This window comes from Dromiciops gliroides, chromosome 1, assembly GCF_019393635.1.
Source record: "Dromiciops gliroides isolate mDroGli1 chromosome 1, mDroGli1.pri, whole genome shotgun sequence".
Lineage (NCBI taxonomy): Eukaryota > Metazoa > Chordata > Mammalia > Microbiotheria > Microbiotheriidae > Dromiciops > Dromiciops gliroides.
Window position 1 is genome coordinate 19,472,864 of NC_057861.1, and position 21,432 is coordinate 19,494,295.

Sequence of the window (21,432 nt, forward strand, 5' to 3'; positions counted from 1 at the left end):
TTATAATTATAAGAGTGTTGGGGAAGTTGGACTAGTGACTTAGAATAGGGAATCTCAGCAGCTTGTAGTGGCTCATGCCTGCCAACCCAGCTGCCTGACAAATCTCCAGGGCTCGGGTATGTGTTCTGAGTTGCAATGGGCCAGGCCAATGGGTTGGCTGAATTAACTTTGGCATTCATTTGATAAGCCGCCCAGGTTGTTCCAAGGAGAGGTGGGTGGATCAGCCCAGGTTGGAAACAGAGAAAGTCAGCAAGTATTGGGATCATCCAGTGAGTGGCCCCTGTACATCTGGTTTTTAGTCAAGATAGGGAAACTGCCTTTAAAAGCAACAACAATAGCCTTCAAGAAAACAAGTAGAAGTCATATCTGGGAGAAGCCTTAGAGCATGGAATGTCAGACTGAGGAGAGACCTAGAATATAAAATGTCAGAGATGGGAGAATCCTTAGAACAGGGAGCCTCGGAAGTGGTAGGGACCTTAGAATGGAGAATGTTGGAGCTGGGAGGGGTCTCAGAACAGGGAATGTCAGAGCTGGGGGAGACTTTAGGAGAGGGACTATCAGATTGGGGGATTAGAACAGGGGATGTCAGGGCTGGGAGGGGCCTCAGAACATGGAATATCAGAGCTGGGAGAGAGCTTAGAACAGAGAATGTTGTTGCTGGGAGGGACTTTAAAAGAGGATGTTGGTAGGGGCAGCTAGGTGGCGCAGTGGATAGAGCACCGGCCCTGGAGTCAGGAGTACCTGAGTTCAAATCCGGCCTCAGACACTTAACACTTTACTAGCTGTGTGACCCTGGGCAAGTCACTTAACCCCAATTGCCTCACTAAAAAAAAAAAAAGAGGATGTTGGAGGTGGGAAGGATCTTGGAATGTAAGGGGACGGGCTTTGGAAAAGAAAACTTTAGAACTGGGTGGGCTCTTAGAATCAAGGAATGTTATGACCAAATGGATTTTAGGAGAGAATAGGAATAATGGCTTCCATTGACATAACACTTAAAAGTTTATGAACTCGGTTCTTTGCAATACCCTGAGGGAGGCATTGCCACACTATCCAGGCTGGGAGGGCCTTTAGCTGTCATTTAGTCGATGGGTTCTTAACCTCATTTTGAGTCACCAACCACTTTGGCACGGTCTGGTGAGGCCTTCTCGGGGTAATGTTTCTAACAAATAAAATGCAAAGGCTTCCAAAGGAAGCCAATTGCATTAAAATGCATTTATCAAAATGTTTTTTAAAAAAACACATTCCTAGATCCCAGGTTAAGGACCCTGGGAGGTCCAACTCTCTCGTTTTGCAGAGGACCCAAGAGACTGGACCAAAGACACTCGGGTAGGGAGTACCTAAGTCAGGATTTGAACCTGGGTCCTCTGACTCTAAGTTCACATTACTTGACACTCATCAAGATTCAGATGTTGGGAGGTTCCTCATTTCCTTGGAATGCAGGAGCCTATGGGACGGTCCCAATTGGTGGTGGGGTTGGGGGATGGCAGAGGGGGCTGGCATTGGGGGTGGACCCGGGAGGGGTAGAAGTTAGCAGTAGATTTACCTTCGGCGGCGTGACGAAGTGCTCCCATTTGTGTAATATCACCTTCTCCTTATTGATTTTTTTTAATGTACTTTTGCTGCCACCAGGGTCCCTAAAGTGAAAAACAACTTAATGAGTTTTCGTTTCTAGAGCTTTGCTTTTATTACACTAAGTTCTTTTCCAAAGTGCAGTAGACGGGGAATAAAGGATGGCTGATCTCTGGGCCGACAAGGATCCTGCCTCATGAGGAAGGGGTTTGGGTGGATTCTGGGAAGGTGGAGTTATGTAAGCCTAACCGAGGTCATCTTTCCAGCAACAGGTGTTAGGAGGGGGCTTGGCTTGTGGCGGCCTCAAGGGTCCTCATCTTGTGGCTAAAGCAGAGGAACAAACTTGAAGCGTGGCTAGGACAGAACACAGTTGGCACCATATATGGGACAGCAATAGTGAACCGAAGGAACACCGCTGAATTCTGAGTCACAAGGCTGGGGTTCGAATCCTAACTTAGCCATGTATGCACTACCTGGGTGACTGGCCAAGTCCTTGATAGGGGCTCGTCTTGGGCATCAGGAAGCCTTGGGTTCAAATACCATCTCCATCTCTGTGTGACCCTGGGCAAGTCACTTAACCTCTACTGGTCTCAGTTTCCTCATTTGTGAAATGGTGGTGAAATCAGTGGTCTCTAAGGCCCCTGCTAGCTCTGCGTCTAAGATCTCATGACCTCTCTAGATCTCGGCTATAACACGGATGACTGATTCATCCCTATGGTCCCTACTGGGTGACATCTTTGGATTCCACCAAGCCTTCATTGCTATGGAAACAAGAGATATTCAAGCAGATATGATCCTGGGGTTCAGCAGTAAGGGGTGTATTCTGACCTTGGGCTGTATTATTTTGGAGATTTCTGGGAGAGAGGAGCTGGAAGGAGAAGTCAGCTCTTGAGTCCATCCATTCAGTAGCAACAACAGCTTAGTAGTGATAGCAGTTGGTGAGACTTAGAAGGAATAGGGGATCTGGCACAAGGCTCAACCTTTGTCTACCTGACTATTCCCAAGGTGGAGAAAGAACTCTTCCTTTGGGCTCCCCAGTTCCAGCAATTTTCAAAAGAACACCTTCCCATAAGTTCAAGGTCAAAACCAGCACCAATTTCAGGGAAGAGCATGGCTGTTTCGTGGGTGTAGTTTGAGGGGTGCAATCCTGTAAAAATCTCTCTCCTACTGATCTGCTTTGGTAACTGGCATTTTATTATCTAAGGCATAGCCCAGGATGGGACCAAATGCCCTCGCTAAAAAGCCCCTCTTGTACACTAATACATTGTTAGTAGAATGGAAAATTGGTTCAAGTGTTAAAGAAAACAATTTTAGATTACACAAGAATAACCACACAACTCTGCAAACCATCTTCAAGCCCACTGTTGGGCTTCTATGCTAAGAAGATCAGTTGAAGATAGAAATAAAGGCCTCAGGTATATCTGGATTTTACTAGGAAAACTTTTTTTTTTCTTTTTCTTTTTGGTAGAGAAAAACCATAACTGTGTATTTGTGCTATAAGACGCATAGATTGGGAGTAATTCAGTGATGCCTGGGAAGACTTGTATTGATTGAGGCAGGGTAAAGAAAGTGGAAGCAAGAACATAATGTTCATAATGAATATAAGAGGCAGCTACAAGGCACAGTGGCTAAAGTGCTAAATGAGGATTTAGGAAGAGCTGAGTTCAAATTCTGCTTCAGGCACTTACTAGCTGTATGAACCTGGGAGAGCAATGTAACCTTGAATAGTTGTTTTCATCTTATCTTCTCCATTTGACTATAAACAGATTGAGAGTCTTTCTTTGTATCCCCATTGCTTACTATGGTGCTTGGCATATAGTAGGTGCTCAATAAATGCTTATTGATGACTCCCTGAAACTCAGTTTTCTCTTTGGGTTAAATGGGAAATAGCACTTGTTGTTTTACAGGGTTGTGAAGAGAAGTGAATGAGATAATATTTGTAAATCACTTAGCAAAGTGCCTGGCATATAGTAGGTGCTTAATAAATGCTTGTTCTCTCCTCTCCTCCTCATTTGAGGATCAAATGAGATGATTTGTATAAAAGCTTCTTGCCAACTTTAATGCACAAATGCGGGATTACTATAATATACTAACATGTGTTATAAAATATTTATTATTACAGTGTAAATGAAATAATATGAAAGGGCAGTTGGACTTTACTCATTGTAAAAAACAGTCCCGATTCCACAGAGCGGTCAATGGAATCCACTTCCCTCCTCTTGGGAGGGAGGGAATAAACAAAGCACCTACTATGCACCAGGCACTAAGAAGTGTTGAGCACTTTACAAAATGGTCGCCCTTTTCTTTTTTTTTAACACAAGGGTGGGGTCAATGGTTAGGCTCAAGGGCGAACGATGGTATAGAAACACAAGGCATCAGTGAAGCCTTAATGAGAGATCTAATTCACCTGTTAAGGATGAGAAGGAGCCTGTTATCAGTCATTGACACCTTGGGCCAGGATTCCCTGATTAGATAAGCTCTGAGGGACACCTTTGGGAGGTCCATTTGAATGGGGTTTGGTGGATGGGGAAGGTGCAAGTTTGGGGAGCAGGTGCTTTCCTGGGTGGAGACCACAGGGATGAGGGTGTTGAAAATCAGGAGAACCTCCCAGAGAAGGGAGCCACAGGATGTGAAGGCAGCCCTGGGTCCTACAGAAACTGCAAGAAGCTGTCATAGAGCCAGGGTGCGAGACAACAGTCAGCTTGGTCTTTATCTGCAGGGCCACACCTGCTCCCAGGTGGGGCTTGGGACCTTAGAGGGCTTCCTGGGGCAGCTAGGTGGCACCAAAGTGCACAGAGCACTGGGCCTGGAGTCAAGAAGACTCATCTTCCCGAGTTCAAATTCAACCTGAAACACTTACTAGCTGTGTGACCCTGGGCAAGTCACTTTACCCTGTTAGTCTTAGTCTCCTCATTTGTAAAATGGGCTGGAGAAGAAAGTGGCAAACCTCTCTAGTATCTCTGCCAAGACCGCCCCAAGTAGGGTCACATAGAGTTGAACACGACTGAGACAATCGAACAAGAGCCTCTGACTCCAGATCCTCTACTCATTCTACTGCAAAATGACTTGTCATGAGAGTAGTAAAAAGGTAGAAATGGCAGATGAGCCAGGAGAGGACCTAGAATGTCAGGGCTGGGAGGGCCTTAGAACAGGGGATGTCAGGGCTGGGAGGGGCCTTACAGATGATCCCTCCAACTCCTTCATTTTATCATAGGGCAAACGGGCTCAGAACAGGTACATAACCTGCTAAGGCCAGAGAGTTGATTAATTTCTGAGGGAAGAAGTTCCCCAAATGCTCTTTGTAATATTTTATTTTCTGATTACACAATAAAAAGCTTTTTGCATAATTAATGGTGTAATTCATTTCATTCTCGCTATGCTCCACTGCTCCCCTGAGTAAACAAATTAAGGAAATATCTAAAATGCTGTGGAAAGCAGCGTCGTCCCTATTTGGGTTCTGCAAACAGTATCTGAGCCGGCAGCTTTTCTGATGTCTGGCTCAATGATTAACAAGGGGATCCTCGGATATTCCCCCCAACCTGCCCTTCTTCTGATCTTCCCAGTACTTACAGGCCTTTCCAAGTTCTCTCTTGCAAGTGCAGCTCCTGCTGCTTCTGCCCAAAGATTCCTTGAAATTCAAAAGACCCTTTTCCCCCTTTAAAAACGAATCTGGGGAAGCTAGGTGGCGCAGTGGATAAAGCACTAGCCCTGGATTCAGGAGTACCTGAGTTCAAGTCCGGCCTCAGACACTTAACACTTACTAGCTGTGTGACCCTGGGCAAGTCACTTAACCCCAATTGCCTTACCAAAAAATAAGAAAAAAACCAAAAACGAATCTGGTCCCAGACAAGCTTTGAAGCCTCAACTATTCCAAATGTATCAGGGAAGTTTCCACTGGTGGTGGCCTGAGACTCTGGCTCCCAGCGTGGATCATTTCCAGGGGACCAGCAGGCCCAGGCCAAGCCCTGGCAAAGCCACTGGGGAAGAGGAGGCCAGAGAGACAGAACCTGCCCCTCCATCGTCCCATTTCTTGAGACGAAGGACTGAAAAAGAGAAATTCCCTTTCATAGAACACGTCTTATAAGAAACGTTTATTAAACACCTACCATGTTCTAGGCACTTCCTTCATAATTGCCCTACAAGGTCAGTGCTGAATGGGCTACTGTCTTTATTGTACAGGGAGAGAAACTGAGGCTCAGTCAGGTCAAGCGACTCGTCGGGAGGCTCAAATGTCTGTAAAGTCTTTCCCCGTCCTTAGAACACTGGATAAAGCTCAGTTGTTATCTGATGCAGCCCCCTGGTTTTACAGAAAAGGAGATTGGGGCCTTGAGGGGTTATGGGATTTGTCCAAGGTCACATCACTGGCCAATCAGCAGCTGAGCTGGGATTCCAACTCGGGTCTGCTAGAAGAGGCATCATGGTCTCGGGGGAAAGCAGTGTCTGTGTCATCAGAGGACCTGGATTTGGATCCCAGCCCCATGGTCGACCAGCTGGGATGCTCTTCGATCTCCTCTCTGTTTCTTTGTTGCTCTGGGAGGGGCCTTAGAACAGGGGATGCCAGGGCTGGGAAGAGCTTAGAACAGGGGATGTCAGAGCTGGGAGGGCCTTAGAACAGGGGATGTCAGGGCTGGGAAGGGCTTAGAACAGGGGATGTCAGAGCTGGGAGGGGCCTCAGAACATGGAATGGCAGAACTGGGAGGGCCTTAGAACAGGGAATGGCATGGGAGTAAGGGACTTTTGGAACACAGAATATCAAAGCCAAGCAAAGTTCAGGGAAATTCCACTGTGAAGACCAGTGGAAATGAAGAGAGGTCCCTATCCACCTCAGTGGAGGAAGGACCCATCTCACTGAAATTTGGGCTCCTCTAAGATCATCTGAAATCACGTGATACAGTCCTATTTCATTCTTCAGAAGGGAACCACCAACAAGACCCTAATTAACAATTTTGTTAACTGTTCTTGACTCTAAAGAATATTCCTTCCTGGGGCAGTTAGATGGCGCAGTGGTTAAAGCACCGGTCCTGGATTCAGGAGGACCTGAGTTCAAATCCAGCCTCAGACACTTGACACTTACTAGCTGTGTGACCCTGGGCAAGTCACTTAACCCCCATTGCCTGCAAAAACAACAAAAAAATAAATGAAAAAAAAAAGAATATTCCTTTCTATTGGGTCATTAGCTGAGCCACCCACCTGCCACCTGAACTTCCCTGATAAGCACCTGCTCTTATGAATCCACAACTACCTGGTCAGTGTCTGGGAGAGAGCCTTGAATTCCAAAGTCAATAGCAGAGTGGTGCATGAGCTCTCTGCCAGCCAAGCCCAGGAAGGAAAATGATTAGATTTACATGCATTATTTTGCCTGATAGAAGTGAAGTCAGTAGGATCCAATGTTACCTGGGAACCCACTATTGCCCCACTCAGCGATGTAGGCTGTGGCTTTAGTTTAGCCTTTCTTTCTTTCTTTCTTTCTTTCTTTCTTTCTTTCTTTCTTTCTTTCTTTCTTTCTTTCTTTCTTTCTTTCTTTCTTTCTTTCTTTCTTTCTTTCTTTCTTTTTCTTCCTTTCTTCCTTCTTTCTTTTTTCTTTTCCTTCCTTCCTTCCTTCCTTCCTTCCTTCCTTCCTTCCTTCCTTCCTTCCTTCCTTCCTTCCTTCCTTCCTTCCTTTCTGTCTCTTTCTTTCTTTCTTTCTTTCTTTCTTTCTTTCTTTCTTTCTTTCTTTCTTTCTCTTCCTTCCTTTCTTTCTTTCTTTCTTTCTTTCTTTCCCTTCCTTCCTTCCTTCCTTCCTTCCTTCCTTCCTTCCTTCCTTCCTTCCTTCCTTCCTTTCTTTCTTTCTTTCTTTCTTTCTTTCTTTCTCTTTCTTTCTTTCTTTCTTTCTTTCTTTCTTTCTTTCTTTCTTTCTTTCTTTCTTTCTTTCTTTCTTTCTTTCTTTCTTTCTTTCTTTCTTTCTTTCTTTCTTTCTTTCTTTCTTTCTTTCTTTCTTTCTTTCTTTCTTTCTTTCTTTCTTGGCAATGAGGGTTAAGAGACTTGCCCAGGGTCACACAGCTAATAAGTGGCAAGTGTCTGAGGCTATATTTGAACTCAGGTTCTCCTGAATCCAGGGCTGGTGCTTTATCCACTGTACCACCTAGCTGCCTTCTGGTGCTTATTTCTGTAATTATATTCCATCACTGGTCATATGGAGTCAACAACCACGAGACCTTTAAACACTTTTACTCTTGTTATTTATTCATTTTTGATTCTCCTTGACTCCATTTGGGATTTTCTTGGGAAAGATACTGGAGTGGTTTGCCATTCCTTTTCCAACTCCTTTTGCAGATGAGGAAATTGAGGCAAACAGGGTTAAATGACTTGCCCAGGGTCACACAGCTAGTGTCTGAAGTCAGATTTGAACTCAGAAAGATGAATCTTCCTGGCTCCAGGGCCGTTGCTCTATCTACCGGGCCACCTAGCTGTACTTATTCAGTCATTTCTGACTCTTCATGATCTCTTTTGGGGTTTTCTTGGCAAAGATACTGGATTGGTTTGCCATTTCTTTCTCCAGCTCGTTTTACAGATGAAGAAACTCAGGCAAACAGGGTGAAGTGACTTGACCAGAGTCACACACCTAGTAAGTGTCTGAGGCTAGATTTGAACTCAGGAGTCTTCCTGACTCTAAGCCTAGGCACTCTATCCACTAAGTCACCTAGCTGTCCATCAAAAATGGTGATGATAATAATGGCTGACTTGTAAGACTCTTGTGAGGATCAAATGAGATGGTATTTGTAATGCTTTTTGCAAACCCTCTCCATCTCTACAAATGCTACTTATTATTATTGTTCTTTCCATTTCCGTTGCTGTAGTCACTGAATATCCTTCTCTTAATTCTGCCTGCTTCGCTCTGCACCTGTGCATATAGGGTTCCCTGCACCCTTCCTATTCATCTTCTCTTGTTGATCTTCCTCCCCATTCATGTACCACCATTTGTTTAGCTGGGCCCTGATCGATGGGCACTGACTTTTTTTTGCTACCACAAATAGTGTTGCTATGAATATTTCCACATCTATGGAGCCTCTCTTTCTGCCTAGCAGGGGGATTTCTGGATCAAAGGCAAGTGAGGGATATTTTTTTAAAAGTTGCTCTATTCCTTCTAACAACCAGTGACCTTCTCCCCAACAATGCCTCTTTTTGGCCAGGAGTGATCATGGGGGCTGCTTTTTGCTTCACTTATCTAGACTGGTTTGCAAACTAACCTCTCTGCTTTGCTTCCTGGATGATGCTCAGTTGCCATGGTGAGGAGCAATTATATTACTAAGTATCCTTGAAAAATGTTCATTGTCTTTCAAATTCCTCCTCCTCTCCCTTCTGGTGGTATGGATGTGATCCAGTTGGAATAGCCTTGAACACAGGCCTACAATGGAACGAATGCTAGATTCGGGAAGTCAGAGGATCTGTGTTGAAATCCTGACTTTGCCACTTAATATCTCTGTCTGGTATCTAATATCTTTGTTGGGGCCTTTAACTTTGGGCTGGTTTCCTGTAGTTAAGGAGAGATGATCTCTAAAGCCAAATGAGATGATATTTGTAAATCATTTAGCTCAGTGCTTGGCACATACTTGTCACTCAGTTGTTTTCAGTTGTGAATGACTCCTCATGACTCTATCTGGGTTTTCCTAGGCGAAGATACTAGGGTGATTTTGCCATTTCCTTCTCCAGCTCATTTTACAAATGAGGAAACTGAGGCAAACAGGGTTAAGTGACTTGCCCAGGGTCACTCAGCTAGTAAGTGTCTGAGGCCAGATTTGAACTCATGAAGATGAGGTTTTTTGTTTTTTGTTTTTTGCAGGGCAATCAGGGTTAAGTGACTTGCCCAGGGTCACACAGCTAGTAAGTGTTGTGTCTGAGGTTGGATTTGAACTCAGGAATTCCTGAATCCAGGGCCGGTGCTCTATCCACTGTGCCACCTAGCTGCCCTGATGAGTTTTTTTTTTTACTCCAGTCTCTATGCTCTATGCACTATGGCGCCCCCTACTCACCCATCTGACACATAAGTTGGTACTTGATAAATGCTTTTTCTCTTTCCTGTTTCCTCATCTTCTAAATTTATGATCCAATTGAGTCAGGACCAGTCTAGCCAAATGTGAAAAGGCCCATCATGGAAAGACTGATTCCAAGGAAGAGGCATTGTGGTTCAGTAGAAAGAGCACCAAGGACCTGGATTCAAATCCTATCTCTTACACCTTCTACTTATGTGACCCTGAGTGAGTCATTTAACTTTCTTGGGTCTCAGTTTCCTCACCTGTTAAATAAAGGGACCTCTAAGATCTCTTTAAACTCTATTTCTGGATCAATGACCCTAGGAATGTCTCAGCCATAGTAGCCCAGAGAGTCATGGAAAAACAAGGTCTCCAAAGGCTGAGGGTGAAGATTATCCACAGGACCACAGAGAGACTCCAGAAAGCAGAGTAGGGTATAGAAGCTGGAGAGGGATCACCCAGCCCTTAGCGTTGTCCCTGGTGGAATGGCCTTCTTCAAGAGACAGTGGGCTTGGGGCAGCTAGGTGGCGCATTGGATAGAGCACTGGCTCTGAATTCAGGAGGACCTGAGTTAAAATCTGGCCTCAGACACTTAACAATTACTAGCTGTGTGACCCTGGGCAAGTCACTTAACCCCAATTGCTTCACCCCCCCCCCCAAAAAAAAGGGAGAGACAGTGGGCTCAGACACTTGACACTTACTAACTGTGTGACCCTGGGCAAGTCACTTAACCCTCATTGCCCCACAAAAAAAGAGGCAGTGGGGACCCCTTCTGGGAGGTCTTCAAGCAGAGGCCAGACGACCCCTTCTTTGGTATGGAAGGGCATGTACGTCTTTTGGGCCTGGGATAGACTCGATGGTTACCGAGGGCTTTTCCATCCTGGAAATTCTGTGGTACTGTTCATTCCCTTAGGAAGTCAAGGAAACTCAAGCAAGGGCCTGAGTGAATGTCTGAGATGGCATCACAGAGACCCAAACGGGACAGCCAGGCTTGGGTGGGCATCAAAGCCCATCAATGGAAAGAATGCCGGCCTTGATGAGATCAAAGAGCTGTGGAAGTAAGTCACCCAATGGAGCTCCTTGAGGGTAGAAACTGTCTTTTGACCTGCTCTACACTCTTAGCACTGTGCTTGGCCCATAGTAAGCACTCAAGTGGTGTTTGACTGACTGATGGATTCCCAAGGTTTGGAAGCATTAAAGATCCCTTTGGGAAGAAGTGGTGTCCCTCTACTCTGTATGCCTCTTGTATTTGTACCTAAACATTTGCATGTTTTCTCTTTCTCTCTCACTAGAGTATGAGTTTTTGGGGGATTGTTTTTGTATTTTCTTTGTAACCCCCAGGGATTGACACCGTGCTTAGCGCATGCTAAGTATTTAATAAATGCTTGTTGACAGGCTGATTCTGAAATGCTGAAAAGTACGAACCTCCAGATAACCTTTGCTTTTTTTTTTGTTGTGTTTTTTTTTGTTTTTTAGTGAGGCAATTGGGGTTAAGTGACTTGCCCAGGGTCACACAGCTAGTAAGTATTAAGTGTCTGAGGCCGGATTTGAACTCAGGTCCTCTTGACTCCAGGGCTGGTGCTCTATCCACTGCACCACCTAGCTGCCCCCCAGATAACCTTTAGAAACAGGGCAGTGCCCCCGAGATTGGGTTTAGACATGATGAGAAGGGCATAGATATGTGCTCAGAATACCACGTTACTATGTAGGTTCTCTGTGCTATAGGGACTACCACAGGCTAGTCTGTGTAAGGAGGAAAATGAATGAACAAGCAATTGCTAATTACCTTTTTGTTGTTGAACCCTTTCAGTTCCAGTTCTCTGTGGCCTTATTTAGGGCTTTCTTGGCAAAGACATTGGAGTGGTTTGCCTCTTCCATCTCTGGCTCATTTGACAGATGAGGAAACTGAGTCAAACAGGGGAAGTGACTTGCCCAGGGTCACATAGGTAGTTAAATGCCTAAGGCTGGATTTGGACTCTTGAAGATAAGTCTTCCTAATTCCAAGGACAGTGTTCTATCCAAGCTGCCCCATGCTAATAATTTCCTATGTGCCAAGCATTATGCCGAATGCAGAGTTACAAATGCCAAAGCAAACATGATCCCTGCCCTGAAGGAGCTGACATCCTAATAGCGGAGACCACACATATTGGGAGGTGTTGGCTTAGGAAGGATGCTCTAGTCTAGAAAGTTCCAGGGATGCTTGTTCCATTTTACCTGACCTCCTCTGATTTAGGACACGTCATAGACCCTCTAACCCTGTGAGCCTGCATTCTCTCTTCCCTCCTTGCTGGGTGAGAGGGCATTAACATTTTTATTGCTTTTTTTTACACCTTTATTTCCAAATATATTTTACTTCTACCCATTAAGCCATTTCTTGTATCAAAGATTAAAAAAGAGGAAATTAAAAAGCAGTTCACCACAACATTAGATTCTGAGTGTAAGTAATATTCCACACCCATAGCCCTCACCTCTTTGGTTGTTTTTTTTTTTTTTTGGTGGGGGGGTGGTTGGCAGGGCAATGAGGGTTAAGTGACTTGCCCAGGGTCACACAGCTAGTAAGTGTCAAGTGTCTGAGGCCAGATTTGAACTCAGGTCCTCCTGAATTCAGGGCCGGTGCTTTATCCACTGTGCCATCTAGTTGCCCCAGCCCTTACCTCTTAAGAAGGCATTTTTGAGCCTTTCTATATGCACCAAAAGTCCCTATTAACACCAAAAATGTTATTATTAATAATAAAACTTAGCATTTATACAGGGTGTCCCAAAACTCTAGGTCAACTTCTTATTGAGAAGTTAAAAAAAATCCTGAGGCCCAAAAAGGTCAGAGGATCACAAGATTCTAAGTGTTAATGGTTTAAGACTTTACTAAGATTTTTGGGACACTTTGAATTGGACTGGACTCTAAGGTTTGTAAAGTGTCTTCCTTGGGTTTTCTCTTTTAAAATTTTTTTTGGGGGTGGGGCAATGAGGGTTAAGTGACTTGCCCAGGGTCACACAGCCAGTAAGTGTCAAGTGTCTGAGGCCAGATTTGAACTCAGGTACTCCTGACTCCAGGGCCAGTGCTTTATCCATTGCGCCACCTAGCTGCTGCCATGGGTTTTCTCATTTGAGTCCTACACCCACCATGGGCAGTAGGGGCTATTATCATATTCATTTTACAGATGAGGAAGCTGAGGCTGAGAAAGGAGGGAGACTTGCCCAGGGTCACTCAACTAGACAGTGCCCGAGCTAGGGTTCCATCACTTGTCTTCCTGTCTCCAAGTGCAGCCTTTATGGATTGTACCTCCCATTTAAAGAATGAAAAGGGGAGATCCCCAACTCCTGGTGGGAATCAAGGGAGAGTCTACCTGGGTCTCTTCGTTTTTTTCCTGGGCTCCTGCTCTATAAAGGTCTGGACGGGACCGAGCCTTTGATGGAAGTCTCTGCTCACACACTGTGGCAGATCATTGGTATTTTCGGATGTATGCCCTACAGCTGGTAATGAGTTCCCATCATGCGCCATGCACATTTCTCAAACTGACTACTACTACTTCTCTCTCCAAGCCCCAGCCTCCCTGTCCCCATCCCTTCTCCCTCTGATGTGGGATTCCATGTTAGGCTTTGGGAGACTGTGTTATAGAATGATGAATAATTCTTTCCACTATACACAGAGGATATATGGCTCTTTAAAGTGATCCATAGTAGTACAAATCAATAGGCAATAAATATTTATTAATTAACCACTATGTGCCAGGTACTGTGCTAAGTGTTGTGGATTCAAATGTTCAATTAAAAACACAGACAATCAGGGCATCTAGGTGGTGCAGTGGATAGAGAACCGGCCCTGGAGTCAGGAAGATATGAGTTCAAATCCAGCCTCAGACACTTAACACTTACCAGCTGTGTGACCCTGGGCAAGTCACTTAACTCCAATTGCCTCACCAAAACAAAACAAAACAAAAAAGCGTAGACAGTTGCTGACCTTAAGGAGCTTACAATTTAATAGGCAAAGACAACACAATTTATTATTATTATACGTCAAAAAACAATAACTAGAAGTTCCTGAAAGTATATGACATTGAGTTTGAGAAGCAATTCGATTTGATTCAACTCAATTCAAATATCACTAATAAGATACTGGAGTGGTTTGCTATTTCCTTCTCCTACTTATTTACAGATGAAGAAACTGAAGGAAACAGGGGTAAGTGACTTGCCCAGGATCACACAGGTAATTAAGTATCTGAGGCTAGATTTGAACTCAGGTCTTCTTGACTCCAGGCCTGGCTCTTTATCCACTGTATTACCTATCTGAATTGTTGTGTAGAATTTACTAAGAATTATCTCTTTTGGGGGCAGCTAGGTGGCACAATGGATAAAGTACTGGCCCTGGATTCAGGAGGACCTGAGTTCAAATCCGGCCTCAGACACTTGACACTTATTAGCTGTGTGACCCTGGGAAAGTCACTTTACCCTCATTGTTGTGCAAAAAACCACCAAAAACAAAAACTAATTATCTCTTTTTTCTCCCTTCTTGCAAAAAATAATATCAAGCAATCATGACAGGATAAAACCATAACAGAAAAACAAAAAGAAGAGAAAAGAAGGTGAGGATTAAGGAAAAAAGATTAAAAGGAAGAGAAGGAGGAGGAGGAGGACACACAAGGCATATAGCAGAGGAGAAGAATAACCGTCTTTGGGAGTGAGTGGCCTACTTTTCATTCCAGCAGGTTATCACCGGTTTCATGCCATGGTGGTTGTGGTCAATGGTCAACGCTTCCAGGAGCCAGTGGAGGGCGCAGAGTTGCCGAAAGAGAGGCTCTCTACCAAGACAAAGAGAACAGTGTGGTCAGCAGGAATGGAGGATAGGAGGAGCGCGCGCGTGCGCGCGCGTGTGTGTGTGTGTGTGTGTGTGTGTGTGTGTGTGTGTGTGTGTGAGTTGTAGAGAAAGAAGGAAGCCTCCTTCACACTTTCTAGTCCAATGCCCTATTTCACAGTGGAAGAAGCGGAGGTCCCATAAGAAGAAGGGATTTGTTTAGGGGCACACACATCCCTATCAGGACTGTAGATTTCAAATTCGAGGAGACCTCTATGATCATGAAGCTCAACCCTCTTGTTTTACAGATGAGGGGCGGAAGCCCCAAGAATGTTAAATGACTCATCCAAGGTCTTTCATCCAAGGCCCTCAGTTTCCACATCTAGTCCTTTTCCCCACTGCCCCAACACGCCCCAGATTATTTGAGGTGCTGACAAACTCACGCTAGTGTAACCCACACTGTTTCTGAAGTACAGAGCCTAACCCTCTGGGGGTGGATGATGCCCCTTGGGAAAGGCTGGAGATAACACATCTCTCCTGGCTGCTGCTTCAAGGTTCATGTGCCACCTCCTACAGGAAGCCCTCCCTGATGCCCCTTATTTGTAGAGTTCTCTCTCTTCTCAAATGACCTTCAATTCAACTCACAGCATTTATTAAGTGCCTGCTGTGTGCCAGCTAGGCACTGTGCTAGGCACCAAGGACACAGGCAAAACCAAAAACAGCCCCTGCCCTCAGAGAGCTTCTTTTCAGGGGAGAAACAGTAGATAGAGGATCCTAGACCCAGAGCTGGAAGGAAGCAACCATCTCACCTGAGGAAACTGAGGAAGTGAAAGCACTTGCTTAAGATCATCCAGGCAGGGCAGCTAGGTGGCACAGTGGATAAAGCACTGGCTCTGGATTCAGGAGGACCTGAGTTCAAATCCGGCCTCAGACCCTTGACACTTACTAGCTGTGTGACCCTGGGCAAGTCACTTAACCCCCATTGCCCCGCCCCCCCCCAAAAAAAGATCACCCAGGCAGCAAGTGGCTTGAAGCAGGTCCTTTACTTCCAAGCCCAGTGATCTTTCCACTAAAATATACTTCATCATCACCATAGGTGGAGAGCCAGAAGGGACCTCAGAGGTCCCCTTTAGACAGCACCTCCCTCATAGAGTTGTTGTGAGGATCAACTAAGATTAAGCCACTGAGTTGATTATTTCTGCAGGAATTTTACAATGAAGGAAACTGAGGCCCTGAGGGGAGGGGGACTCCCCACAGGATCCCCCAGCTATGAAGTGTCTGAAGTGGGATTTGAACCTGGGACCTCTGACTCTGATGCGGAAATTAGAAACATCCAAAGCAAATACTTGAGAGGCAGTGGGTGCAAGATTAATGTGTTGTACTCAGGAAGACCTGAGTTCAAATCCTACCCCACCCTGGACAACTTCTTCAGGATTCATTCATGTCATCTGTAAGATGAAGGATTTGGACTCTAGGTAAGGGCCTATGAGGTCAAGATCTCTGTTAGGGGCCGGCAGGGGAAACACTTGGCTTTGAAGAGGGTACCACTGATTTAGAGTAGGCTCAGTGTTCTTGGACAAGACGGTTCCTCTCTCTGAACCTGCTTCTTCATCAAGGAGAGAAGTGCATGGGGAGGAGAGTGGGTGCTAATTTAGGTTTGATGGAAGGAAAAATTTCCCAACAATCAGAGCTGTCCCAAGCCAGAGGGGATTCATAGTAATAATAAAAAATTAATAGTAATAATAACGCTTCTGCTCAGAGTAACAATAATGGAACGAAAAGCATGTATTGAGTGCTTCCTGCATAAATAATCAACTCAGTGGCTTAATCTTACTTGATCCTCACAACAACTCCATGAGGGAAGTGCTGTCATGGCCCCAGTTTTACAAATGAAGAAACTGAAACAAAAGTTGCTTAGGATCACACGGTGTCTGAGGCAGAATTTGAAGTGACTTGGCCAGGGTCATACAGAAATGAAGCATCAGAGACAGGATTTGAACCCAGGGCCAGTACTCTATTCATTATGTCTCATGAAATAGTGAGCCTCCCCCCACCCCACCCCAGCCCCCGCCTCGATGGGTATATCTTCAAGCAAAGCTGGTGAGCCAATGGTCAGGGATATAGCAGGGGGGATTTTTGTTCAGTTTATAGGTCAAACTAGATAGCCTCTGTGTCCTGTTCCAGCTCTGAGTTTTCATGACATTTGTAAGGTAAGAATCAAGGACTAGGGGTACTCGGAGAAAGGGAACGTTTGAAACAATATGAAGGATGTTAGATTTGGAGTAAGAGGACCTGGGTTCAAATCCTGCCTCCAACGCTTAATTTTTGTGTGACCTTGGGTAAGTCACTTCCTATTCTGCCTCAGACACTTATGCTCTGTGTGATTCCCAAGCAAGTCACTCTTATCTTGTTGAGCCTCATTTTCTTTGTAAAATGACACCTACCTCACAGGGTCCGCTTTGAGGACCAAATAAGAGTGAGTCACTTTGATTCCTTGAGCCTCAGTTTTCTCATTGGTCAAAATGAGTGGATTGGAGTAAATTAACCTCTGAGGTCTCCTCTGGCCCTTGGGTTATGATCTTATGTGAACCAGAAATCCATGAGCCAGAGGCTGCCTGCCAGCCTGGCACAGGGCAAGTGGCTCCACAGATCAACACAGGATAGGGTTAATGGTGTGGTTGCTCCTTACTGGAAACAACTTGAGCATCTTCCCAAGCGGCCCCCAGTCTGCCCCCACCCCCGGGATAACTCCGGGAAAGATCTGCCCATTATGACGAATCGGAAACTTATTCTCTGAAAGCTTGGAGATCAATATTCCCAGGTCTGTGGGCTTTCCACACCCATAAGGAGGAATTTGCCCTGCCCATTGCCAGGAAAGTCGGGGTGGAAGGTAACCAGCAGGCCCTGGGACCAATGCCGGTCCAGACTGTCTGCTCCTTATGAATGAATTCTCCAAAGGGGATCCACCTAACTTGATTGGAAGGGAAGCTATGCGTGCATTGGTCATTCAGACATATCTGACTCTTCATGACTCCATTTGGGATTTTCTTGGCCAAGGTAGTGGAGTGGTTTGCCATTTCCTTTTCCAGATCACCTTCCAGATGAGAAAACTGAGGTTTAAGTGACTTGCTCAGGGTCCCACAGCTTCTAAGTGTCTGAGGTCATATTTGAACTCAGGTCTTCCTGACTTTAGGCACAGATGCTCTATTTACTGTGCCACCTACCTACCTTATGCATGCACAGGGAATATTAGAGGGAGCAGCTAGGTGGCGCAGTGGATAAAGCACTGGCCCTGGATTCAGGAGGACCTGAGTTCAAATCCGACCTCAGACACTTGACACTTACTAGTTGTGTGACCCTGGGCAAGTCACTTAACCCTCATTGCCCCACCAAAAAAAAAGAAAAAAGAAAAAAAAGATAATATTAGGGGCTGGAGGTTTTGGGGAGCATTCACATTCAGGGATACTATCCAAAACATGAAGTCTTTGATTTTTAACCTTTCACCCATATTTATGGACAAAGTGCCATCAGGTGAAAAGAAGGCTGACTGAAGTCAAAGGCCCTGAGTTCAAATCCCACCTGTAAAGCTTATTAACTTGTGTGACTTTAGGGTAAGTTACTTAAACTCCCTATATCCCAATTTCCTCCTCTGTAAACTGGGAAGATTGGGTGAGGGGGCCTCTAAGGTCTTTTCACCTCTGAATCTCTGATTTATGACCCTGTGTCTCTTTAATCTCTCTGGGTTCAGTTTCCTCAACTTTAAAATGAAGGGCTTGGCCTCAGTGACCTCTGACCTCCCTTCAAATACTAGATCTATGATCCTAAAGAACTCCCGCTCTCTGATTTCAGTTTGCTCACCTATAAAATGAGAGGCTTAGGCTGGATGGCCCCTGAGGTCCTTGATGGGCCCTTCCAACCCTAGACCTAGGAACCAGTGAGTAATGAACTATATACCCAAGAACACCAGAATTGGTGAGAGCAGCAGAATTCATCCTAATATAAAGAATCCCAGAGTCTCAGAGATGGAGTCAGTCAACCAGTCCATCAATAGACACTTTTTTTGGGTGGGGCAATGAGGGTTAAGTGACTTGCCCAGGGTCACACAGCTAGTAAGTGTCAAGTGTCTGAGGTCGGATTTTAACTCAGGTCCTCTTGAATCCAGGGCTGGTGCTTTATCCACTGTGCCACCTAGATGCCCCCTAGATCTGTGTTTTCACTGATATAGAGAAATCCAGATGAAGAAACTCCCTTTAGCAATTCAGGTTTGTAACTTTTTTTTTCAATATATAGTCTTAGAGCAGAGATTATTAAACTGGGATCTCCAGGTTATGACCCAAGGAGTCCCTGCATGGATTTCAGGGAATCCGTGAACATAAAAATATTACATTTCCCCCTGCCAACCTAACATCTAACTGAAATTTAGCATTTCCTTCAATTATTTGAAAACATGATTCTGAGAAGGGGGTTCCCTAGTCTTTACCCGACTGCCAAAGGGGTCCAGAACACAAAATAGTTAGGAATCCCTGTTTTAAATGAGCTGAGGTTTTTTTGTTTTGTTTTGTTTGTTTTGGGTGAGGCAACGAGGGTTAAGTGACTTGCCCAGGATCACACAGCTAGTAAGTGTTAAGTGTCTGAGGCTGGATTTAAACTCAGGTCCTCCTGAATCCAGGGCTGGTGCTTTATCTAGTGCGCCACCTACCTGCCCCCAGCTGAGTTTTAAAAGAGTTAAGTGACTTGCCTCCAGTCGCACAGCCAGCATGGATCAAGAGGCAGGATGTGAACTCAGTTCTTCCTGATTTTAAGGTCAGATTTCTATCCACTATCCCACATTGCCTCTCACATTAAGAGCTGGAGACACTTTTTTTTTAACCTGATGCTGGAAAAATATTCCTCATTTTGATTCCTGGCTTTGTAAGTAACAGCCTCAATCCTAGCCCCTTGCTATCTTTGTTTTAAAATTCAGTCTCTGCTTTCTGTTACCATTCCCTTATAACTTAGTAGTTTGGAAAGGCAGTCCACACATTGCCACACTGACTCACTTTTCTTTGGTTCCTACTTAGAAGACAGCAAGACAAAGTAGGACAGAAAGGAGTCTGGGGGACTCACATGTGCGCCTGGGATAGCGACGGCGAGATCAGACAGTTGTGCACCGGGTTGAAAGGCCGTAGGATAACATCTGGCATCCCCTCCATTCTTCTCACTCCATCATAGATGCTGTGGGGGGAAAAGGCAGAAACTTAACACGTGGGAAATGAACCAAAATTCCAGTAGGCTTATTCCTTGTATCTCCTTGTCTAACATCCTCACTAAAGTGCCTCTGTTCATGTGAGGGAGAATAAGGAAGTTTAACACAGAGGCAGAAAAAAATCACAGGTTTTCCTAGGGACCTCAGAGGCTGTCTAATCTAGCCCCCTCGTTTTACAGAAAGGGGAAACTGAGACCTAATTCCAGTGCCTGGCCTCTGTTAATTATTTCCTACTTGTCCTGTATGTAGCTTGCTTTGTTTACATTTGTTTTCATGTTGCCTCCCCAGTGGATCCCAGAAGCCCCTTTGATCCCTTTTCCTTGGTGACTTGAAGACTTTTCCAGGGAATAAGCACAGCCTCGGAGGCCACCCAACTCTTCATTTTACAAATGTGGAAACTGAGGCCCAGAGTCATTTAGTGATTTGCTCAGGATCATCACACCAGTTGTAAGTGACAGGGCTATGATATGAAGCAAGATTCTCTAACTCCAAGTATTTTTTTTCCTAATTGTACAGAGCCTCCTTAGAACAATGGAAGCTAAGGAGAAGTTATGCAAGTACATTGAAAGGTTCTCTTGTCTCTTTCTTCTCATCTCATCTCTTGTCTTCCTTCACATCTCCTCTTTCCTTAACTTTCCTCTTTTCTTTCTTCTTGTCTTTTGTCATTTCTTCACTTTTTTCCTTTCCTTCTTCTTTCTCTTTCTTCATACCTTCTTTTCTAATCTCCACTTAACTTTATTTTTATTTAAAATTCATTTATTTATTCTTTAATATTTATTTAAAACTTTTTTTGTTTTCTCTCTTCCTCACATCCTTTCCCCACCCATTGTGAAAGCAAGAAATGTGGTATTGATTATACATGTGAAATCATGCAAAACATATTTCCATTATAGCAATGTTGCAAATGCAAGAGCAAGAAAAATAAAGAAAGCAAAAAAAGTTATGCCTCAATCTGGATTCAAACTCCATCAAAACTCTCTCAGGAGGTATATAGCATTTTTCAACATAATTCCTTTGGAACTGTCTTGGATAATTGTATTGCTGAGAATAGCTAAGTTATTAATAATTGATCACAGAACAATATTGCTGTTGCTGTGTACAACATTTGGGTTCTGTTTGCTTCACTTCGAATCAGTTCATGTAAATATTCTCAGGTTTTTCTGAAACTATCCTGCTTTTCATTTTTTATAACACAATAGTATTTTATCACAATCATATACCACAACTTTTTCAGCCATTCGCCAATGGATAGGCATCCCTTCAATGTTCAATTCTTTACCTCTACAAAAAGCTGCTATAAATATTTTATACAAATAGATCCTTTCCCCTTTTTTGATGGGACACAGATCTAGTAGCAGAATTGCTAGGTCAGAAGGTAAGCACAGTTTTATAGCCCCTTTGGGTATGGCTCCAAATTGCTTTTCAGAATGGTTGGATCAGTTCATAACTCCACCAACAATGCATTAGAGTCCCAATTTTTCCATATCTCCTCCAACATTTGTCATTTTCCATGAAGAAAATCCTTATTAGGCTAATCTGATGGGCAGGAGGTAATTGTTTTAATATACATTTCTCTAATCAATAGTGAGGTAGAGCAATTTTTCATATGACTATAGCTTTGATTTCTTCCTTTGAAAACTGCCTGCTCATATCCTTTGTAGGGGCCAAATTTTAATTGGGGAGTGTTAGTTAGGGGGCTTGCTGCAATATTGGGGCAAGGAAGGAGATTAACAGCCTCTTTCAAAAACAGAACAGGGTTTGTTAACAAGAACGAACTTCAAAACACAAAGATTAGTAGAATTAAGGGAAAGGAAAAAAAA

At 44.4% G+C, this 21,432-nt stretch overlaps 1 protein-coding gene across 1 annotated transcript in view; it reads right to left on the bottom strand.

Annotated features, from left to right (window-relative positions):
* Window positions 1-21,432, bottom strand: part of CCDC60 (coiled-coil domain containing 60) — a 194,640-nt gene that overhangs the window by 30,438 nt on the left and 142,770 nt on the right. The window contains exons 5-7 of the mRNA XM_043978177.1: window positions 19,474-19,581; window positions 14,267-14,374; window positions 1,544-1,634 (exon numbers count right to left, since the gene is read on the bottom strand). Of these exons, the coding sequence (XP_043834112.1) occupies window positions 1,544-1,634; window positions 14,267-14,374; window positions 19,474-19,581 (307 nt within the window). The remainder of the gene's footprint in view (window positions 1-1,543; window positions 1,635-14,266; window positions 14,375-19,473; window positions 19,582-21,432) is intronic.